Here is a 22,741-nt window from a genome sequence, read left to right as displayed (position 1 = left end):
AGAGAGAGAGAGAGAGAGAGAGAGAGAGAGAGAGAGAGAGAGAGAAGGGGAGAGTGAACTTGTGGTTCCACTTTATTATCAGTCTTTCACAGAGCAGCCTTCAATATACCCCTGTGTTTTACATCCTTGTTCACCATCATTTAGTCCCTACTGCACTGTGAAATTTCCATTATTACAGACTGGACAATAGAGATGGGGAGACTACCCAGCATGCCTTATTTAAATCATGGTAGACTAAAAACTGGGCAGTGAAGGAAGCAGACAGAAAGGAAATTAATGCACACAAAACATGGTGCTGGAAGAGAGCTTTGCAAATCTCCTGGCCTGGCAGAAAGATGAACAAGTGGGTCCTAGGTCAAAACAAGCTGGAACTTTCCCTGAAAGCAAAAATGACAAAACTGAGGCTGTCATGGACACACCATGAGAAGGCAAGAATCACTGGAGAAGGCAACCATGGTAGGGAAAGTCAAAGGCAGAAAGAAAAGGAAGATCAGATAAGAGATGGATTGACTTCTTAAAGGAAGCCACAGACCTGAATTTAGAACAGCTAAGCAGGGATGTCAGGGAAACGGCTAGCAGCCATTTTGAATATTCAGCCCCCAGTGAGGAGCTTGTCAAGGTTTATTCTGTCATCCAAACCTAGGCAGCAGGAGTTGTTTAAAGGTTGAACAGCCCTCAAATAACCTATGGTCTGCTGCAGGGCTTTTTAATGGCCAAAGAAGTTACCCGGCAAACCTTTATAACCCCCTTATATGGGCCAACTACTCAAAAAGGCCCTAGGCACACGCTATAACCCACAGTGGCTCAGTAAATCTCAGTGAGCTGCAGTGACGATGCAGACTGGCCTGGTTAGTTCAGAACTGATTGCGGGGTGGATTCCGGATTTCCAAAAGCAAGCTCAACACTCTTTTCCTTTTGAATTCCCCAAGTAGGCAAATAACCCTCTGCTGAGCATGAATTGTAAAGTTCTGAAGGCTGGAAACACTTTGTCTTGTTCTCTTGCCAGCTCCAGTTAAATCCTTTGGCCGGAGGAATGCAAGAACAAAACCTCCTTGCCTCGGAGTTTTGAAAAGAAGAAGCCATGTGTCCCCCCGCTTGCCTTTCCCCCTCCTCACGCCTATGCAATATGAATGGGCGAGAAGGAAGACAAGTGGGAGCCGGACACTCCATGGCCATGCTATTGTTGCTCTCCATGACATCACCATCCGCAGAGTTTCTAGTTTCTTTGTTGGGAAACCATAAAGGCCAGATGGGTGTGAGTGCAAGGGGCAGAGCCAGAAGAGGTGGAAGCTTAGAGACTCAAAGATGCTTTCAGGCTTTGTGAGTCTGGGCCTTCTTTCTGGGAAAGGATCGAGTCTTGGGAAGCGATCTGCCTTTGCAGTCTGTGTTCTCAGTGGCAGAGTGCCGGAGGATGGACTTCTCACTGTAATAGCTAAATGAAACCTCCAAGTGCAGAAGCATTATAGCGCAGCAGAAACAGAACAGCCTGCAGGGCCGTCTTGCTGGACTGTCTTTCTTGCTTGCGTGCTTCCTAAGGCATCGCTCTGGCTGTGGTTCGAAAAGGAAGTTTGGACTATGAGGCAGATCTTGGGCTTGTCCCGTGGACCCCACTGCAGCACATCTTATGCACCGTGTCCAAGATCATCAACTAGCCTCTGCTGCATGTTCTAGACTAGTTACACCAGCTACAGTTGCTGCAGAGGTTTACGAAGCGTGCTGTGTGAGGCTAAGGCCAGAATGCTTCCACTTTGCCCATAGGCCCCAACATTTTGTGCTGGAGCATTTTACTCAGGCTTTCGCGGCCCGATAAGTTGCACTCTCAGGCTGGCGCTCAGAAGACACAGGAAGGATGATTAACAGATTCCTTTGCAAAAGCGAAGCATCTCGTGCACATTTCCAAAGGTCCGACCATGGTGGGGGTTGGGGGTGATGAAAGCAAAGCCAGACCCAGTGGGAATGAACCTGACCACAACACATAGCCCACACTGCACCATCCTTGAAGGGATTCCCGGCTTTGGCCTGTTCCTTGGGGGCTTTCCAATATTAGAAACCGATTGTCCAGGTTTGGCCTTTGTTATCAGAGTCAGGCGAGATATCAAGAAAAGTTTCCTCACTGTCAGAGCAATCTGGCAGTGGAACTAGTTGCCCAGAGAGATGGTGGGCTCTCCCACACCAGAGACATTCAAGGTGAAACTGACAGTCATCTGCGTGGAATGGTGTAAATTGGTGTCCTGCACCAGCAGGAGGTTGGACCCGGTGGCCTTCTTGGGACCTTCCAACTCTACTATCATTCTGATTCTATGAAATCAGATAATATATCCTGGAACTGGGTATGTTCAGCCTTGAGAAAACTGAGCGGGGACATGATATCACTTTAAAAGTACCTGAAAGGCTGTCACAAAGAAAAAGGGCAAAATCTCTTCTTGACACAGAATAATCAGCTCAAAAGTTCCCTCATGGTCAGAGCAATACAGCAGTGGAGCCAGCTGCCTAGAGAGGTCATGGGCTCTCCCACAGTAGACCTTAAAAAAGAAACTGGACAGCCCTCTGAGTGGGATGGTGCAAATTGGTGTCCTGCACCAGCAGGGGGTTGGCCCCGATGGCTTTCATGACCCCTTCCAGTTCTGCTATTCTATGATTCTATGAAAGGGGTATGAAATTAGGCTGAAATCTCCCCCACTTGCCGGTTTTGCTGCTAAATGGCATGCATGTGCCATCGCATTTTCGAGTATGAGCCTTCGAGTGTTACCAGCTTTCCTCTGGAGGAAGCAAGGCAGCAGTGCCTCCAACAGTTTTTCAGAAAGGAGGAATATTCACAGACTCCGCTTCGCCCCGCTCATGCACAGAGAAGTAAAGCCTGCCAAATGTTTTCCTTCCATGCGGCGATTGAATGCCTGCTTGGTCTGTCTGAGAATCTGACATTCCTCACTACAGGCCTCACAATCGTTCACTGCACTGCTGCATCCCTGGGCTTTTAGTACACAGCCATGTGTGCAAGAGGACACATGGTGCACTATTTTGACTTCTCCCCACTGACTGTGTCAAGCGCCTCGAGGCTGGAATTTGATGTGTTCTGAAATCGCAGCCAAACGTGAAAGGGTAAAATAAATAAAATGATCCCGGTTATGACCATTGCTGCCACTAGAGGGAGGTCCTGCAATGTATTGAGAGAACAATGCCAGATCAGAAGACTGTTTCCTTGAATTTGGATGGATCGCCCCTAAAACAGGTTGTCTTTCAGAACTAGGGAGCAGAAACCAATCCTGAACCAGTTCAGTTGGAGCATGCTGGTGGCAGGCAAGCCCTTTTGCAGTGCAATCCTGCACCTGCCTGCTTAGAAGCAAACACCAAATTCAATCAGATGTATCCCCACGCAAGCATTTATAGGGCTGCTGCCTCCTGTTTCCTTCTGAGCTAGGCTAGACTAAGTTTTTTCTGGGGAGGGGGGTGCGGTAGCAGCAGGCGGGGATATTTTTAAAGCACAGCTGTAGTTGTCCGTCTCCCCTGCATCTATTGTGTGGTGCTGGGCTTGTTTGTTTAGTCTCCAAAGCTTCACTCTTGGGGTTGAGACCGTGACATCTTCTCCACCTTCACTTCCAGGGCTTTCGGCTCCGCACTTCCTCATGCTTGTTTCACGAGATCCTCCTAATGCCTTCTCATCTAATGGAAATGGATGAAAGATCAACAGTGACTTGGCTGAAGTATTGGCAAGGCGGAACAAGGAGGATAACTCTGTCTAGCACATGATCTCAGTATTTTATATGCTCCCTGACCAAGGATAAATGTGGGTGTAGTAACTGGAAGGGGTCACCAATAGTGTGGGCTGCATAGCGACTGGGGGGAAGTTTGTTTGGTTCGTATCTCAGTGCTGAGTTACCCGATTTGCCCTTCCCGAGCAATTGTGAGCTGAATGCAGCTGTCCTTTAATGGCTGCACCTTTCCAAATTTTGCAGTGCAGTTCTCACTGATAAAGCATGTGTTCAAATGTATTTTATGGTAGGAGAAATACAGAGTCCGCCAAAAAGATGTATACATGTGCACCAATTTCAGTGGACACTTTGAGTACATAATGGCCACCACTTTGAGCACCTCTTGTAATTGTGGAGACCAAAGGGAACTTGTATTAATCTCATGATGTCTCAATAAATTTAGTATAAAAATATGTATGCAAGTTTTTCTTTTCCTGAAATGTGTATAGATTTTTTGGCGGACTCTGTATATGCATTTATATGCATATATGCATCCCATATGGGGAGAAATATTTGAATTTCTAGGACTTAAGAACAAATTCTAAATGTGAAAATGAGATGAAATGTAGGTAAGCTTGGAAAACTGATTAACTAAGGTGCATTTCTAGGCAGGCAGGGTGGAAAAAAGGTACAAAACTCTTGCAGAGCATATGGAGAGCTAATCCATGCAATATTTGCATACATGATTGACATACACACAACCAGTTCCTGACACTACCAGTTTTTATGTGTGCAACAGTTACAAACATTTGTGGTAGCTAAGGAACTTTTCATTTTATCTGCTGCCCTGGATGAAAATAACTAGAACAAAACTATGCAGCAATTTGACATAGCCAATGCCAATTGCCAAAGTAAACAAAGATGTTGGTATTTTACCTAGTATTTTGAAGCACTGGCATTTAAGATAACAAGCTATGATTTGTAGGGTTGAGCTCCTAATTCCTATAAATCCAATAATTTTTTTTTTACTTCAGTGTATGTACCACCATATAACCCCAAGGGGGTTTTGCAACAGCTTTCAAAATATAATTATAAAATATGCATATAACATAAACATGGTTTCCATTTCTGTCTTTTGTGGAAAAAAGGGAAGTAGAAGCTAAAGACTGCCAATATCTCAGAACTCCTCCTGGAGAGATGTATTACATTGGAAAAGAAAAAGGATTGCTCATATAATATATATGATCATAGTTGTTTCTTTACCAGTGTTCTTAATACTGAAAATAATGACTCACTGTACTCTTTGGTTATATTTTATGAAGACTAAATACCACTTAGGATCTACTTAAAGCTTCAAAAAAGACATAAGCAATCAAATAAACATACAGATTATTTAAAATAGTAATCTACTTTATACTCCAAAGTCTCCAGGAATACAAACATCTGGAATTCTCTATGGAATTAGCCCTGGCTGAGGAAACCAACACTAAAATGGGCCCATTCTGTATCTCTACCAGTCTGATCTCAGGCAAAAGAAGTACACAGGGCAAGATCTCTGCTAAAAATCCAAGTTTGCAGCCTTCCTAAACATAGGTTGTGAACTGAAGCTCCCATCAGCCCTAACCAGTAGAGCCAGTGAGAAATGATGGAGTCATAGGCAAAAACAGCTGGAGAGTCACAAATTGCTCGCCTCTGCTCTAAGTGACTTGGACTCAGGCTGCTTCGGGCTTTAAATGTCAGAGGTCGCACTGTGAATTGTGCTTATGCACTTGCTTTAGCAGAGGAGTAAGTCACTCCCAAAATTAACTGTATTTTTAGCCAGTTGATATTTCCAAACAGCCTCCATTCAGCCCCATATGGAGTGCATTTTGCAGGTTATCAGGTGATGTGTAACAGCAGCCACGTCCTTATTTATTTCTGCATTTGTATCCTGCAAATTATTCCCACAGGAATCCCTAAGTGGCTTATAACAGGCAATCAGAATTACAAACATCAAAACAATAAAACCAATGATATATAAAAGAACAGTTTAACAATGGCCATTTAAAACTTTATCAAGTAAGGGGACAACCATATACAACAACATATTAAAAGCAAGTATTAAAATACCTGGCGATGTATTAGAAATACATTGCCAGGTATTTTAATACTTAGAAATGTTAGAAATGTTTTTGCCTGACACCAATGTTGATCTCTGGAAAAGATCCTCCATTAGAATTTTTCCTGTGATTTGAAGGAAACCTTTTCATCTTCATTCCCTCCCCACCCCGTCCCAAATTACTCACCAGTAAAATGAGGGCAGAGTCTTCTCTATGTCTTTCTTTCCCAAGAGGGATTTAAATTTTTACTCATTAATTCATGTTCTGTCAAGGATTTTCAAAAGCCTTGATGGAGGGTCCCAGGAAAACCTTCAGGCCCACATAACAGCAGTGCTGTTCTCACAGAAGTTATACCGCTATTGTTAACTCCTGTAAGGAGCATTTTAATGGCCAAGCAGCAGAGCCCTTTTCAGCCACCAAGACCTGTTGTTCAGTGGCTTTTGAAGGGAAAGGTGTAGTGGATTTTCCCCCTAGGCTTCCCTGCAGCTTTTGCCTATCTGATCTCTAGTTCCACAGTGAATGGCTCAAGATCAATAGGGAATCTCTCTTTACAGCAATGCTGCAGGCAACTCACAGGAGTGTGAGTTACTGCTCCCTGCAAAGGCTCTGTAGCTCGACATGTAAACGACTCACAGAAATTCAGCACCATTTCCTATCCTTGCTTCACTGTGCTTGTGAAAACTGCACCTGCTCCGTTATGGCATCTAATGCAGGGGAGTCAGGCAGAAAGTGGTCAACTCGTAGCTCGCTGTACTTGGAGTAGTGCAACTAATAAAGTGATCAGGAGGGACTTACTGGTTACACCTCTGGTACGCTGTGGGTACAGTGGCCTTGCAGCTTTGGCCTGTGCAACTCCTTTATTCCCAGCTCACCCAGACAAGAGAGCAGAAGTGTGAGGTCTGTCTGGGGTAGCCCTGACTCTCTCCTCTTATTTATTTTATTATTTCAATTTGTATGCCACTACAGTAGCCGATATCTGGGCTCTGTGTGGCTCACAACAATTAAAACCACAAAACATTCTCAAATAAAACATAAAATCAATACATTTAAACATATTAGTGCATAGTCAAAATATAAAGCAGAATATATAATATTAAAATATTACATAAATGCATTAAAATAAATTTGAATTTAAAATCATTAACTATTATAATTATAGGGCCAGTAAAAATCAGACCACTAAAGTCAAGTAGTAAAATAGCTGGAAAGGGAAACGTCTTTGCCTGGTGCTGAAATGGTAGCAGCAGTGGCACCAGGCACACCTCTCTGGGGAGCCTATCCAAAGATGGGGTGTGACCACCGAGAAGGCCAACATCCTCCGTACCTCTCTAGGGGATGTCTCCTTGAGAAGGACCTCCTCTTCTCAAGGAACATACAGGAGAAGGCTATCGTTCAGGTACACAGGACCCAAGCTTTATATAGTACAAGCACTTTAAATTAGGCCCAGACTTCCACTAGTAGCCAGTGTAGAGGGTGTAGAATTGGTTTGATACAGGCCCATGCACTTGTTCTTGTTAGCAATCATGCAGCCCTTTTCTGAACCAGCTGGAATGTCCAGAGCATCTTTAAAGGCAGCCCCATGTAGAGCACATTACAATGGTCCAACTGGGTTGTTACCAGGGCATGTGCAACTGTGGCAAAGCAGTTTTCATGTCTGTGTGTGTGTGTGTGTGTGTGTGTGTGAGAGAGAGAGAGAGAGAGAGAGAGAGAGAGACAGAGAGACAGAGAGAGAGAGACAGAGAGAGAGAGAGAGAGAGAGATAAATAAAAATGGCTGCAGTTGATAGATCAGCTGCAACTGAAGGAAGGTGCTGCTGGCCACCAGGTCTACTTGGGACTCAAGTGAAGCTTTTGGATCCAGGAGCACCCTCTAGCTATGAACCCTGCCCCCCCTGTGAACCCACTGTAACAGCTTGCCCAAGAAGGGGAAGTTGACTTATTGGTTTATAGCTGGTAATAAGGCCAGAGTCCAGGTTTGGCTTTTTAAGGAGTGGTCTTATCACAGCCTCCTTTAAGGAAGCTGGGACCACTCCCTCTCTTAGCGAGGTGTTAACAGCCTCCTGGATCTAGGTGCAAACCCCCTCTTTAGCTTCTCCAATTAACCATGAAGGGCAAGGTTCAAATGGACAAGTAGTAGGATGGACAGCACCAAGCACCCTGTCCATATCACTAGGCTGCAAAATTTTGCTCCACTGCCTCTACCCTGGAAAAGTACACAAGACATAAGTTTCAACCACCTTCAGTCATTTTTCTGGAAACCTCCCCGGGTCAGCTGGGGTGATAAGCAGGAAAACAGTGGGTGAAAGCTTTGGCCCTGGATTCAGATAAGTATTATGGCCAGTCCTGCAGGCTTTTTTAATGACATCCACACTGAGTTCTTAGGATCCAGGCAGCTGATGTGAAAATGCAACTTCTTCAACTAAATCCTCCATAGTTTTCAGCACCTGGGTTCCATTGCTCCTAGCAAAATGAAAGTAAAAATGTCTGTCTCGCTTGAAAGGAACCCCTGGGAGCAGATCCACCAAGGAATGACAGGCTGGTTTTATTCAGTCACATCTCTGGCACATGAGTGGCTGCAAAGTACTTTCAAAGACAAAAAGGTCCATTAAAACGCTTAATTATTCTGATTCCATTTAGACCTCCCGGGTTTCTTCTCCAGCAGGCTGACAATGTCAGTTGAGTTTGTCATGCACCCCTGTGCAATCACTGCCTTGAAAATGGGCTTGCATTAATATATCTATTTACAAAACATGGTGATTCGCCCAAGGAAAAACACAATTTCTTTTCAGTTCACATTTACATATGTCAGTGAGCCCACCTCTCCCTCAGCCTCCCATGCCTTGCCAGTGGCAGTGGTGAAGCTTTTCCCACTCTTGCAATATAATCTTTTATCCCAGCCAGCATCTTCCAAGCAACTAGAGCAGAGCAAGACAGAAGCTGTGCTCCAAAGAACTGGAAAACATCTGAATTCAGGTCACACCATGTTCAGAAGAGCGAGCCTGGGAAAATCAAGCCAGCAACCTTTATCAGTGCTGAGGGAGGAGGAGGAGGGATGCAAGGCATTTGCTGAGGATGGTACAAACTGCGGACTTTCTATCACACACACACCCCTCTGTGCAAAACATTCATTTGTGAGGCTTAGCAAACTGCTGCTTTCAGTTTAGCGTTTTAGTGCAGTGCTAACAAGGGATTGGTGAATCTGTCTCTTCCTCCTGTGTTCAGATTTTTAAAAATCTTGAGGTCTCTCTCTCCCAAATATGAAAAATTATACATCTGTACCAGCCAAATAGATTCTTATTCAAAACAGATGGAAACAACATTCTCACCCATCTGTACCAGCCAAATACGATAGGCACAGCTTTTCCCAAACACAGAAAAGATCATATTATATCTGCCTGCACGTATCTATTAAAGTTGGTGAATCTGTCAGAAAAGAAGCAGCAACCTTAATTCACCACTCAAGTAGTTGGACAGGTGAAGAGTCAAACCATTCTTTCAGGAGAAACATGGAAAGCCCTTAATTTGGAGGGGTGAATCTTTCAGTTTTCTTTTTTCCCTACATTAAGTTTCTTAAAAATAATTTTTTACCTTGAATATGAAAACCTTTTCAAATTGTAGATACTTATCCTACCTGGAACGCAATGTTCACCCATCCTTTTCTCCTGGCATTGCCTGTCCCTGCATTTGTGAAGCCAGAAGTGCCCAGACCAGCCTACATTTGTCCCATAGTCAACCTCATCCCTCATATTGGATTAACAGCAGAACAGCATCAGCTGAAACCCGCTACACAAATGGCCTTCAGGACATTGCATGGTTCGAGTGCGTGTATCCAGTCTCCTAAATGAACACTTGTGCAGATGTGCTCTTGTCTATCTTGCTCGTTCTGGGCACTGCAAATATACATATTGCCTTGTTGGTTAAATCAGACCAAAGACCAGAAAGGAGCCAGCCAGATCTTCTTGGGAACCTCACAAAGCAGGGTACAGTGTTGATGGCCCACATCTAGTGGTCCAAAACGTGCTGCCTTTTTCTCCGTTCCCTATCTTTTTCTCTCCATTGCCTCACCCTCCCATCTCTGAGACTTTATCCTTTCAGCATTGTCACTTTCATTGAGTCCATTTGTGTCTTCTCACTATTACTGACCCTCCGGCTCTAGAACTTCATCCTCTTTTGAAGACAAAGGCAAAAGGAAGCATTCAAAAGATGTTGCAAAGGTCATTCACAATCTTTTTTTTTAAGAGACTGGGTAACTCATAGGGGATAAATGGGTCTTCTGGAGGACTATCAGAATTGCCAGAAATGCAGCTAGCACAGGCTGAAGGAACACACAGACCTGATGCAGCAAGGCTGTTCTTATGTTCACCCAGGACATCTAAACCACAAGGCCTCTCTGAATCCCTCCTCAAAACATACTTAGTCTCAAAACTTGACTTAGTCATCCTTTACTGACGTGTAGATGCAGCAGCGTAGTTTGTTTATATCCCTGGAGCAGAGCTTTGGTCTTCTTCGCCTGCCCACCTATTACCCCCAGTGTTGTAGTGCTCATTTTCGAAGTTCAGGCACTCCTATGACAAATCCCATAGCCACGCTTCCAAGGAAAATCCAAAAACCATGGGCAGCCGAGTGGGTCCATATGAACAAACCAGCTCTAGGAGCATCGATCGCCCCCAAAAGTAGGTCTCTTGCCTTACTTATCCATTCAGCTCTATCAAAACACCTGAACATACTCAGAATCACAGTGAGGAACAATATGTGGCTGTTGGGGGAAATTCTTTCCCTCTGCTACTGTGGGAATTGTAGGTAAGCTCAGAGGGAACAGGAAAGTCTGGGCAGGAATAGTGTCCTGTGAACCAAAAGGGGCTAGTCCTGCGATCCCTCCCTCCCTCTGGAGGGATATTCAAGAGGAGCCTGTAAGGAAGAGCCTAAACATCTCAGTTTAGCCAATCTGCTTTTATTCAGATTAATGGACACCATTGTTTTAATTCCCATAATTACAACAGATTTGTGGGAATTAGGAACATTAGAGTTTTTTTAAAAAATCATCTCAGTCTGCTCTCCTGAACACATTTGTCTAGATCTCCCCGTTTAACTCAGTCGACCTTACAGGGATTGTGAGTAATTCTATTGCTTTTACAGTTTCCCAGTCAGTTTGGCTATTCAAGAAGTGCAGGATGTAATTGCCATAGAAACTGTTTGGGACATTTGCGTGTTCAGTTCTGAGGACATTTCATGGCCTTTAATACCATAGAAGTGTTGCATAATTGCAAGTGCTACTCAACATCTCCCCCACTGAATTTATTTCCTAATTATTGTGTTAAGGATTGCAGCCTTAACAACATGTAAGAACTTCTACTTTCTGTAATTAGGATTGACTAGATCGTGCATCATTAATAGATATCTGCTTATTTGGGAAAGTGGGGAAAGGAATACAAACCGAAGGCTACATTCACAGTTGGAGTGGAAATCTAAATGTGTGGCCAGAATTGACTAATGAATATGTTATTTGCAATCCATCTTTTGCCTGCGGTCTGAAATGCAGGTGCTGTGGATCTGGGAGTGTTTGTTATTGCGTCTCCATGGTACAAAACTGAATGGATTGTCATTCTCAATGGACATTTGTACACTTTTCAACTAAAATCGAACTGAGACTGAACTCAACTTGCTTGATAATTCAATAAGCTATTTGACACCTGCATGATACAGTTACAGCCCCAGCCTGTACAGGGACACTTTACCCCACCTGTCTAACATCAGATGGTTTCCATTGCTAACATACTAGCTTATTATAGACTACACAGTATCATACAGTATGTATTATGGCAATAATGGCTAGCCAATGTCAATTTAGTGGCTTCTGGAGCAACACAAACAGTTGCAGTGATGACACCTTGCCCAGGACCTTTACAGATGCTAAAAGATAGACCGATATTGTATTTATCTGTCTGTCTATATGCACATCATGAAAACAGAAGGCCAGTATTCAGCAAAAAAGGAAAAAAGTGATACCTTACCATCGCCTTTTATGTAAATACATACAAATATGTGGTTAAAAATAGTGGTAATGTGTTTCCCTCTCCTGCATGTACATTCTTTCTGTTCTGTTTTGCAACAGAATAAAAGTCCCCATTGTTCTGTAGAAGAAAATAATTAAATTGGCTTCTGGGTAAGGAAGAGAAAATCTAAACTGGTCAAGTTTGCATACTTGGTTTGGAAATGTAGATGGGTCCTCCATGTAGATGAAAAAGACTTCCCCAGACCCCACAGTATCTGGAAAATGGAGAAATTGGAGGTTGGACAGGAGGAAGGGAACGCCAGACATAAATAATTGCTGCATTCACAGCCTCTGGACCCTCTGTCCCCTATCTGTGGGACAAAAATGCCAGCCATCTCATCTGTGGGCAGCGGGTAAGTGACAGAGAGGGGGAAGCAAAATGCCCAGCACTGCATTTTTCTAGGCACCAGCTCTATAAAAGGCCATCCAGACAGGAGCAGAATGAAGGTATTAGCCCAGGAATGACGACTGAGACTTTCCCCATCCTCTTCTGTGGACATGATAAGTGACCCTGGCAATAGGCATGTTTTGGCAGCAGCTGTGTTGGGGGCAGAGGAGTCAAAGAATGAGGCTGGTACCAGGCTGGTGTCGGAGAACGGTGCAGAGCAGGCAACGCTGAAGGAATTCGAGAGGAGGAGAAACTGAAGGGATGGGTCAGGCACTGTCCTGTGCCCTGCAAGGTTAGCCCCGAGGTCTTGGTAGATGGGGCAGCAGGTGGGGGTGAAGGAGGGCACCTTGTGATCCCTGCATGAGATCCCAGAGCTGCCAGAATGCCTTTCTTGGGAGAATGAACCCAGTGTGTAGGATGATCTGTTCCTGTCACCACCCGAGAAAGCAAGAAAGCTCAGGCATCATAGAATCATAGAACAATAGAGTTGGAAGGGCCAGGAAGGCCATCGGGTCCAAACCTTGCTGTTGAGGACACCAAGTCACACCATCCCACGCAGATGGCTGCCCGGTTTCTTTTCGAATGTCCTTCAGGGATGTTGGCAAGCAGAGAGGCAAAAGGAGCATTTGCGCTGAGGGGGTCCCCTTAAGGCCGATCCTGTCAGCATGATGGAAGTCAGCCATAGAGAGTCGGTGGGGTGTGCCGGTTAGGGTTCTGGACTGAGCCTCGGGAGGTCTTGGCCACGAAGCTCACGGGTTAACTTTGGGTGAGTCACTCACTGTCAGCCCAGCAGGGTTGTTGTTGCAGCATTAAAATGGACTGGTGGAGAAGCATGTAAGCCCCCCCCCCCATGTTCCTTGCAAAAGAAAAAAAAAGATGGGATAATAATATAATATAAATAATATAATAGCCCTGTCCTTTGAAATATCTTTTAATATATCCATTCCAAATTGCCACTGGAGACAGTATACTGAGCAACAAGGAGTCCACTGAGTGGCTTGTCTGGTCGCATTCGCATGGTGCACTGAGATAACTTACTGATCACCCATTATTTATAGCTAGAGTGCTTCTCCCCAAAAAAGAGAACAACAAATTCCTGTGGCAGATACTGCAGAATGTGAATGCGAGTTCTATATTCAACCTTACTGATCTGGCTATTCACCTGTATCCTGAACTGACATATTTCCCCCCTTCTTGCTTATTATTTTCTTACAGAACTCTTGGGATCAACTAAACGGCTGAATGTGAACTACCAGGATGGAGATGGGTAGGTAACATCTGTTTATACAGTAGCCAAAGTGTTGATGAGCTGGAAAGAGAACATTTCGCTTAACAAAGGATAAGCAGTTTTATAGTTCCTCCATATCCTCCCACCCCCTTACAGATTCAAGGATAAGAGGAAGCGCTCTGGGGTTTCGGTCCCATTGACTTTTTGTATAACCTTGGGTATCGTTTCCCTTGCAACTGAGAATCCAAAAGCCATGAATAGGGAAGGAAGTCCAGTTCTTAAACAACCGCAGGGGAGATGCCTTGTTGAAATAACCGGATACAACAGTATTTCCCAATTTAGTGGCCTCCAGATGTTTTGAACCAGAACTCCAGCGCTGCTGACCATTGTCCATTCTGACTGGGGCTGATCGGGGTTGAAATATAAAACATCTAAAACGCACCAATGTGGGGAAGCTGGGATAGCGTTTGCATCATCAGCGTGATTTGAGGACTACAGTAATAGGCACCTACTTGGAGGGCAAGAATTCATTCTCTACTGAGAAAAATACTACAAAATACCAATAGTTTCCCGGAATAGTGACAAGCAAATCACAGTGGATTAAGGTCGTAGCATGCATTACAATTTAGCTCATGCTGCTTAACTAATGGAACATGTTCCTGTATTTCTCTTCCTATAGTACCAATGTTACTTCCCCCTGTCCTATATGTGTGTACCGCAAAATGTTTGCTCCTCAGTTGTCACTTTCCCACACTCATCTGCTTCCCCAGGCTAATGAAATTGCAACCAACACCCACAGGTTTTCAGATGGATGTTGAGGTAAATGTGGCTTTGTCAGACTTCAGTCTTGTGACAGGATCCTAGTTGGAAGGGCAAAGAATGCACTAACTTCTGAGCCAAGATGCTGTATGAGATAAGTATCTGTACAAAGAGACTCTTCAAGAAACATGGCCTAGGAGTTTAACTGGCTCTTATTTCCCAAAGTTTCCATCCATACTAAACTATGGAGAGCTGGAACAGGCCAAGTGCAGAACAAACAGGTTGGAATTAGGAAATAAAGATACAGAGATAATGACAATGCAGGGCAGCTCTTCCTTTGTTTACCAGACTCAGGGCTCAAATGTTGACAGAGGGAGCAAAAGGTGAGCCAGCCCAAAAGCAGCCACGATGACCTGTCATGGGTGGGTGTTAAGGTGACTGCGACAGGCCTCGGGCTGCAACACTAGTTACGTGGGCGTACACACATGCTAGAGCAAGATGGTGCTCAAGAACAGATGTCAGCTGGCCTGACGGTCAAATCTTCCTTCGAGGCAGCCATATGGGACAGGGTCCTCTTCCATGCCCGAGGACAGCAGGTGAGTTTAGAGGGGCACAGGGCAGGCCATGCGTGGCACACATTGATCGGTCCTCCTCCAGCAGTGCGGGGGGGGGGGGCGGGGGGGTGATCAGGGAGCTCTAGAGGAGCAGCCATGTGGCTCTGGCTGCAGTTCCCCGGCAGCCTGAGGGAGATGGCTAACTCTGCCTAATGGTAGGACTGGCCCTGTCCTTAGTGTTAATGCTCCATCAGGTGTGCAGTCCTGTTGCTCAGACACATCCGTGCAGGGCTTAGCAGCTGCAGTGGAACATCTCCAGAGGGCTCCATTGGGTCCTGGAGCGGTCAAACCCCGATCTCCGAAGTTAACATCGTACCGCTAATCAGCATGCCCTCTTTTTGCTGTGATTGCCTCTTCAAAAAGAGCGGCATTGCCTATGAATTCCAGCTTGCAGCCAATGGGTGTGTTGGCTGGGGATAATGGAACTGTATTCCAACCCATCCAGAAGGCTCCAGATTAGGGAAGGCTGGTCTTGCTTCCTCACTCTTGGTCAGGGCTTCACTCTCCAGAAGGCCTGCGGGACAGTGAGGGAGGCTTTCCCCCTCGCTGTCCGGGAGAGCTGCTCCTGCTGCACTTCTCTCTGCTTTGCAGCAATTACACACAAGGGAGCCCTGCCAGAAAGGAGGGCGACCCTAACGCAGTAGCAGGCTGGACCATGGAGATCAGGTGGCCGCCTGAATTGCCAGAAAAGAAGGAATGCAGCACCAAAAAGGAGGGCAAAGGGTTACGTAACATCTCCCTGTGCTGATTTAGATGTGCAGGTTCATGTTTTGGGAAAAAAATGTAATAATTTTAATAGAGGCACAGCAGATATCGCCACAGAGCCAGTAACTGGGTGACCCATGTGCCTCCCTGCTTAGCCTGTTGTGCAGGTGCTAAATGGGAGCAGGTGTTGGTTCTCCTGGTTCCTTTTTTAATCTCTGAACCAGAATGAGACTGGGCAGCCCTTCAAGCAGAGGAGGATCTCCCAGTGGCCTTTCAAAGAGAGAACTATCTGCTATAAAAGAGGGCACCCAGGCAACCAACAAAGCTTTGGTTGTACCCCATGGGGTATTATTATTGCTAGTATTCTATTATGTTTGCATCGCAACTTTTTCCTCTTGTGAGGAAGCCATGGCAAATTACATAGCTCCATTTTATCCGTAGTACAACAACCCTGTGAGGTAGGTGAGGCTGAGAGTGAGAGACTGGCCCCAAGTCACCCTGTATTGTTCGCTCTAATGGCATGGAGAATTAAACCGAGGCCTCTAAGTGCTTCAGGACCCTCCCGTGTTGTCTGTTATCCCTGCTAGGCAAGGGCAGTGCTGCTGCCTTCCAGCGCTGTCCACCAGAGCTCTCTGGGCCTGCCTCTTGTGTGGGCACGTTGCCCTTTTGGAGCCTCCGGCCAGTCTCCTGCCTGCCAGGTCCCTTTTTAGTGGCAGAGGTTGCTGTGAGGATAATTGGGACATGAGCTTGCAGGAGAGGCGCAGCAGGAGCTGACTGCTAGCCGGCCGCCTGGGGCTAAGGGAAAGCCCTCCCCATGGCTACTGTCCTTATGTGCGAGGGGTTTCCCTCCTTGAATTTCACCCTGAAATGGCTGCTAACCACCCCTCGTTCAGAAAAGCTTCTCTGTGAGGTGGATGGACCGCCTGCCCCCGTTCTGCTGTGGACATTCCCCCAGAGCCAGCCATCGGGCTGGGTGACGACTTAAGTTGTCCCTCACCCTCTTCAAGCTTCATCGGGGATAAAGGCTCCCAGTTCTCCACTGCCTTGGAGGTTTGGTCCCCGTCGGCTCTGCGCCTGCCTCGTCCCTTCTGAAAGAATGAAATGGGCACCGAGGAAGGGAAGGCGGGAGCTGGGTGGGTTGCGGGGGGCTAGGGAAGAGCCTGGATAAACAAGCTTCTTTCACAGGCCAGAAACACAGGGCCTATTCATCCTCCGTGGCCTCACACGCTCAGACACTGGGACAGCCATGCGGGGAGAGAGGCCGCCAGAGCCAGGGCCACATAGGGGAGGAGATGTACTCCATGCCCGGGACTGTGTTCCCAAGACCACAACGTTCATTTTTCTGTCTGCTTCATGGTCAGCCCTGCCCAAAAAACAAGGCACTCCCCATCCTCCACCAGCAGTCACTCTTCAGGACTGACTTGTAACATTGCTTATAGGACTTCTCATGCAAACCCCTCTTTCATTTAAGAGGAATGAAAATGCCACTCAGACACCTTTAGCACATTTTGAGGTGCAGCTGCTTAAAGGGTTTCCGTATCTTTAAGGGCTGCATGGCAGGGAGAAATTTGGCACAAGCATCTTCTCATTTTAGAATAGTTCAGTGATTAGAAAAGCCGCACTTAGATAACTTTTCCTTTCATGCCAGTTAAAAAGAGGCCCAATTGCTCTGTTAAGCTGGAAACTAGTATTCTAACTTCTGGAGTAGATCTCCAGATGTTTTGGACTTCAACATCCAGCTTTCTTGACCATTGGTCATGCTGCCAGGGCTTTCTGAGAGCTGAAGTCCAAATAATCTGGAAATCTACCTCCCCGCTCCCATTCTAAAGTACGCTGCTCTATGCCACTCCATGTCTTCCCATACAAGGAATATACCAGTCTAGTGAAATGGAATATCGGAGCACAAAAGCCAGTATTGGACCCAATAGGAAATTGTTCTGTGCCCCAAGAACCATGCTGGCAGAATCTTCCCATCTACCTAAGTATACACAGCATAGTCTCAAAGAAAGAAGAAATCAGGTTTTGTATAAGGAAATGCAGGAAAGGGGAATTTATCATTTGCACTATAGCGTCTTTCATTTTGGTCTAAGAAACTTGGAAAGATACAAAAACAAAAATAAACAAGCCAGCCTGTTACTGGGGTTGCTGCAGCTGATGTTAAAATTACACAAAGAATGCCTCATCTAACAGAACTCTCTGTGTGTATATCAAAATCTGGCTTTTGTGTAACAGAGCTCGGTCCAGTAACTTCTCTGGTAGCTCTTATTCCTTCTGCCAGGCGTGGCAATGGATGCGTCTACCAGAGCTTCAGAAGCAAGTGGGAAGGTGGGCTGGTAGAGGAAGGCAGGGTTTCTTTGAAAATACCTCTGTTTGGGATAGCAAACTAGAAAATCCAGCTTTCTGTCTTCAGAATGGAAGATACTTGGTGAAATGGGATTGCAACTGAATGATCTTGAATGTTATCCGCAGATTAGATGTTGCCATTTTTCTCTTCAGGCTTAATTAGAGCTCTCTTTTTGGCTTGGTAGCTTTCATGACTGTTCGGTGGTGACTGGGTCTTTAGGAAGCTTGTTTGGGCAGGAAAATCCATCAGATATAATGTCAGTGGGTTTGCTGATGTAACACAACTAAAGATATTGAGCATGTGATGGAAGGAGGACAGTGTTATGATGCAGTGGTACCTCGGCTCACGAGCTTAATTCGTTCCACGATTCAGGTCGCAAACCGAATTGGTCACGAACCGAGTCAAATTTCCCCATAAGGGTCAATGTAAATAAGGTTACTCCGTTCTGAACCATATGTAATAATTTTTTTTAACCACAAAAATATGAATCAAAGTACAGTACAGTATGAAGAGAGAGAACACTAAGCTTGCGTGAGGCGACTTCTGGCATGGAGGACAAGGGAGGTGGGTGGGGAGGAGGCTATTGCTTGGAGGGAGAGTCTGTGACCGTGATCTCGACTAGAGGAAGCCGCAACCACGTGTCAGAGTGGGGAAGATGGCCGCGTTCATGTTCCTGTGTGTTCGTCACCCGATGCAGAGTTCACAAATGGAAGCAAAATTGTGCCGAACTTTCTGCTCACGAACCGAATTGTTCACAAACAGAAGTGTTTGTGAACCAAGGTATTACTGTACATCCATCACTGGTGACTAGGAATGTTTTGGAAGGCATTTTTAATTGCTTCTGTAGCCTGACCTTCCTCCAAGGAGTTCAGAGGGGACTGCTTGGCCGTTTTCCCTCCATTTTCTCTGCACAACAAACCCATATGGTAGATTAGTCTGAAGAATTGTCTGGCCCAGGCTCTCCCACGTAAGTTCATGATTGACTGGCGTTTTGAACTAGGGAGTCTTTCCAGACAGAAAGTTCCTCCTGGAATGGACACAGCAACTGTTGCATCTTTTTCTTCTTAGTGGAATTTCTGTATAAAAAGAAAAGAGAGTGAAGCAGCAGGAAAACATAAGCAGGTGTCAGGTGGGAGAAGATGCCTTCTAGGCCTGGCATCAGTGAAGCAGGCCAATGGCCTGGTGAAAGCCTTATCTGGAAGCATGCTTGGCCCATCAGGTTCTGGGCCAGAGCTCTGATCATTGCACCATGCTCTCAAAAACTTTGCTGTTTGATTCGTGAAACTGCCAAGGATTTGGAGTCACAGGTCAAACAAGTGTTACCAAATGGAAGTGCGGGGACGGTAAGGCTTCAGCATGTAGCTGAAGGCTGGAGATGATTACAGGAAATGTGCTGAGAGCTTTGATGCCACTGCCACACACCTCGCAGTTGCCTTGCACTTGAGCTGAGAAATGGCCTGCATGACTCCCAAGAGGAAGGACAGATCGGGTGGAATTGGGATGTAAGTTAAGGGGTCCCAGGTGCCTGGCTCCATCCAAGGATGCTTTCCCCTTCCCTGTTCACAGATTTTCAGCACTACACCATGCAGCTCTGGTTGGGAGCCTGGAGCTCATCTCGCTGCTGCTGGAGGCACAGGCCACGGTGGATATCAAGGACATCAATGGTAAGCAGGCTGCTTGCCTCCTCCTTGGCCTTCTCGCCAAACTTCAAGCTGGAAGAAGACCCAACTTTTGTTCCCCCAGCAGCCAATGTGAGGCAATGCCCTTAAGCAGCCCCATGAATTGAAATTGTCTTGAACAATGATGTGACGGCGAGTGTCGTTCTCACAGAGAAATCCAGTTGATTAAGATTCGTGTGTCATTGGCAGGAAGTTGTGCTACCCTCCCCTTTTCCACTCCAGAATAAAGCCCCTCACCAATCCCGCCCACTGTACCCATGGATGGCCAGAGGGGCAGGCAGATGTTTGGAGTTTAACTCCCACATCTCTGGACATCGGCGTACTGAGAGGGGCTTCTGGGAGCATCAGGCTGAAACGCTGTCTTCTGCCAGCCCTGCCCTGCAGCTCCCACATCGTGCAGCCAGCCCGCTGATGCTGCTGTCTCCTTACAGGAATGCGCCCGCTGCATTATGCTGCCTGGCAAGGCAAGGTGGAGCCCGTGCGCTTGCTGCTGCGGGCAGCTGCTTCCGTCAACATGGCATCGCTGGATGGGCAGATCCCGCTGCACCTTTCTGCACAGTATGGCCACTATGAAGTGGTGAGTGGAGAACCACTGGGGGGGAGGGGGGAGACTTCCTTGGCTTCTCCAAGCCAGATCACAAAACCCTCTGTCCTTCCCACTGCACAACCACCCTCGTCTTCTCACCTGTCTGTCCCAGCACCTGCACACCCACTGGAAAACTACGTTATGACGTTGCTGCATTAACCAGACTCCCCAGCACAAAGCATGGATAGGGCTCTCAAGTTACTGTGGGAAATGGAAAGAATTCACTTTCAGTATCCAGGATAACCCCCTGCCTCAGATTTCAGCAGGAGGTAAAGAGGGAAAAATGGAAAAGTTACCTCGGTCTGAGAAGTAAGAAGCTGTGCGGTATTTTTATCCTGAGCAAAACCCATAGCCAAAGCTGTGTACACTTTGCTCTGTAAAATAAAAAAAGCTCCCTTTTAAGAATATTTAGATTCTAGTGACTACAACTGTGCAAATTTATTGCTTAATGATTAGGGCCAGGGAACAGGAAATGGCAGACATGGAAAAAGAGGCACATACAATCTTAAACACTTTCCAGAAGCAAGTGTAAAGTTCTGCCAGATTCCTGTGAGCTTCCATCAGACATTGTTCCCATATTTTCAAGCCTCTCCGTACACTAGCTAGAACCTTGCACCCCCTCCCACAAAAGTGGAGGGGGGGAATGATGAAGTTCAGGTTCTTTGAATACCAGGCCCTGCATCAGACACCAGATTCAGGGACTGATTTGGATGAGCTCAGCAGGAGAAGCAGAGGCCTATCATAGGACCAGTAGGATCAACAAACATTTTGCTGTGGGTGTTTGCAGGAAGAATTTGAATTCATGCTGCATGGATCACAGGAAAGCAAGTTGTGTTGCCTGGGGCCGATTTTCCCCATTTCACTTTCTTCTCTCCATGTTCCTGCCCTTCCACCTGCAGTCTGAGATGCTGCTCCAGCACCAGTCCAACCCATGCCTTGTCAACAAAGCAAAGAAGACTCCCCTGGACCTGGCCTGTGAGTTTGGGAGGCTGAAGGTAAGCCACTGCCTGCAAACTGAGGAATTCACTTTCTCATCCCCAGAAGGAAAAAAGGGGGCACCAAAGCACATGACATCTGTGCCTGCTAATTTATATGCACAAATGCAAAATTAGAGATAATAGATGCAATTTAAATAAAAGCAGATAGACTCGAATGTGGCTGACAGAGCCCCAGTGAGTCTGGAGTCCTGATGCTGCTGATGGGCTACTTGTCATTCTTGTGGATAATAGTTCTGCATCTGTAAACTGACTTGGACTGTCAGGCCCTTCAAGGGAGACGTCTGGCCGCATTGCTGCATCTGCAGCCAAGCCATTCAGAGCACAGGGGGCAATGACAGGCCCCGTCTGTAGTCATCTACAAGGACATGGTTACAGTTGCAGTGGGAGGCCCAGCACATTTGTCAAGAACAACGAATGATGTTTGGCCCTGGCCTGTGCGACGTTCCTGAACTGACCTCGCGCGGATCTGAGGGCTGCTGACATGGAGACATTTCAGGGGTCGGGGTAGAAGAGCACTGCAAAGTCTTTAGATGTCCCTCCCACATTCCAGAAAGGGGTTTCCTGGGGCAACCACACAACAAGGGCATGCAAATGGGCCAGAGGCCTGGAGGGCCTTGTCATGATGCTGGGACATTAATGCAGCCCGCAGAGGTCTCCATTGCCATGGCAATCCAGGCAGCAACCAGGACTTTCTCCACCACTCCCATCAGAGACCAGACAGTGCCTGAGCTCCAATAATCCCCACAGGCTGCAAAGGCAGAACCAAAGCCAGCTGGGAAAGAAGGCCTGGGATTCCAACCTGGCAAAGCTGGGAGCTAGCAGTGAATTCCAGTCTCCGATATTCAGGACAGGTGCAGAGGCTGCTCAGAAGGAATTCCTGGGGTGGGAAGCATCCCCCTGACCCCCTTGGGGAGAACTGCCAATATATGTGCAGTGGCTGGTTTGAGCACAGGGGGCTGTGGGGAATGGCGACATTCTCATCTCATCCCGAGGCAAGGGGGTGGCGTGAATGGACTACTTTATCACAAAAAGGCTATAGATAGCACAAGCAGGCCAGAATCACGGTGATGTACAATAACACTCCCAAGGCCTCCAGGGTGCAGAGCACGCACGATGTATGTGTCGTTATTCCTGTAGGTGAGGTCAGTTCAAACCTAAAGTCTCTCAGTGGGGCGAAAAGGCCCTTGAAGAAGAAACTGTTTTCTACCCCAGAGACCTGTCCTGCTTAACTGCCCTGGGAAGCCAGAAAGCCTGTGATGGGGAGGCTGAAGGAAATGGGCAGGTGCAGACTGGAGAAAGGAAGAAAAATGAGAGGGTGGTGATAACGAGGATGACCCGATTCCAGAGGGCCCAGGATTTCTTCTCCCTAAGAGTTCTGAGGCAAGGCAGAGACAGCTGTGAATGCTGGAATGGAATGAGTGGCTTCTGAGAGACACTGGTCCTCCTTGGAGATCGGGAAGGGGCAGAGAGCTTGGGTGGGATCCCGGCCCATGTGCCTTTCCCACACCCTCTCCAGCATCCCCCCAAGTGCTGCGCAGATGGTCAGAGGGCCCTATTCTCCCATCAAGGCCTATTGCTACATCTGCCCTACTTGGGTGGGA

General features: G+C 46.5%; 1 protein-coding gene across 3 annotated transcripts in view; it reads left to right on the top strand.

Moving 5' to 3' along the window:
• Positions 1-22,741, top strand: part of CASKIN2 (CASK interacting protein 2) — a 108,150-nt gene that overhangs the window by 57,898 nt on the left and 27,511 nt on the right. For all 3 annotated transcript variants that reach the window (XM_044453950.1, XM_044453951.1, XM_044453949.1), the window contains 4 exons: positions 13,443-13,494; positions 19,444-19,541; positions 19,988-20,133; positions 21,042-21,137. In XM_044453950.1, coding sequence (XP_044309885.1) covers positions 13,443-13,494; positions 19,444-19,541; positions 19,988-20,133; positions 21,042-21,137 — 392 coding nt within the window. The remainder of the gene's footprint in view (positions 1-13,442; positions 13,495-19,443; positions 19,542-19,987; positions 20,134-21,041; positions 21,138-22,741) is intronic.

The sequence above is a fragment of the Varanus komodoensis genome, unplaced genomic scaffold (assembly GCF_004798865.1).
Source record: "Varanus komodoensis strain SLA01 unplaced genomic scaffold, ASM479886v1 scaffold7_1, whole genome shotgun sequence".
Lineage (NCBI taxonomy): Eukaryota > Metazoa > Chordata > Lepidosauria > Squamata > Varanidae > Varanus > Varanus komodoensis.
The sequence above is the reverse complement of the archived record's forward strand: the minus strand, read 5'-3'. Positions and strand labels throughout refer to the sequence as shown.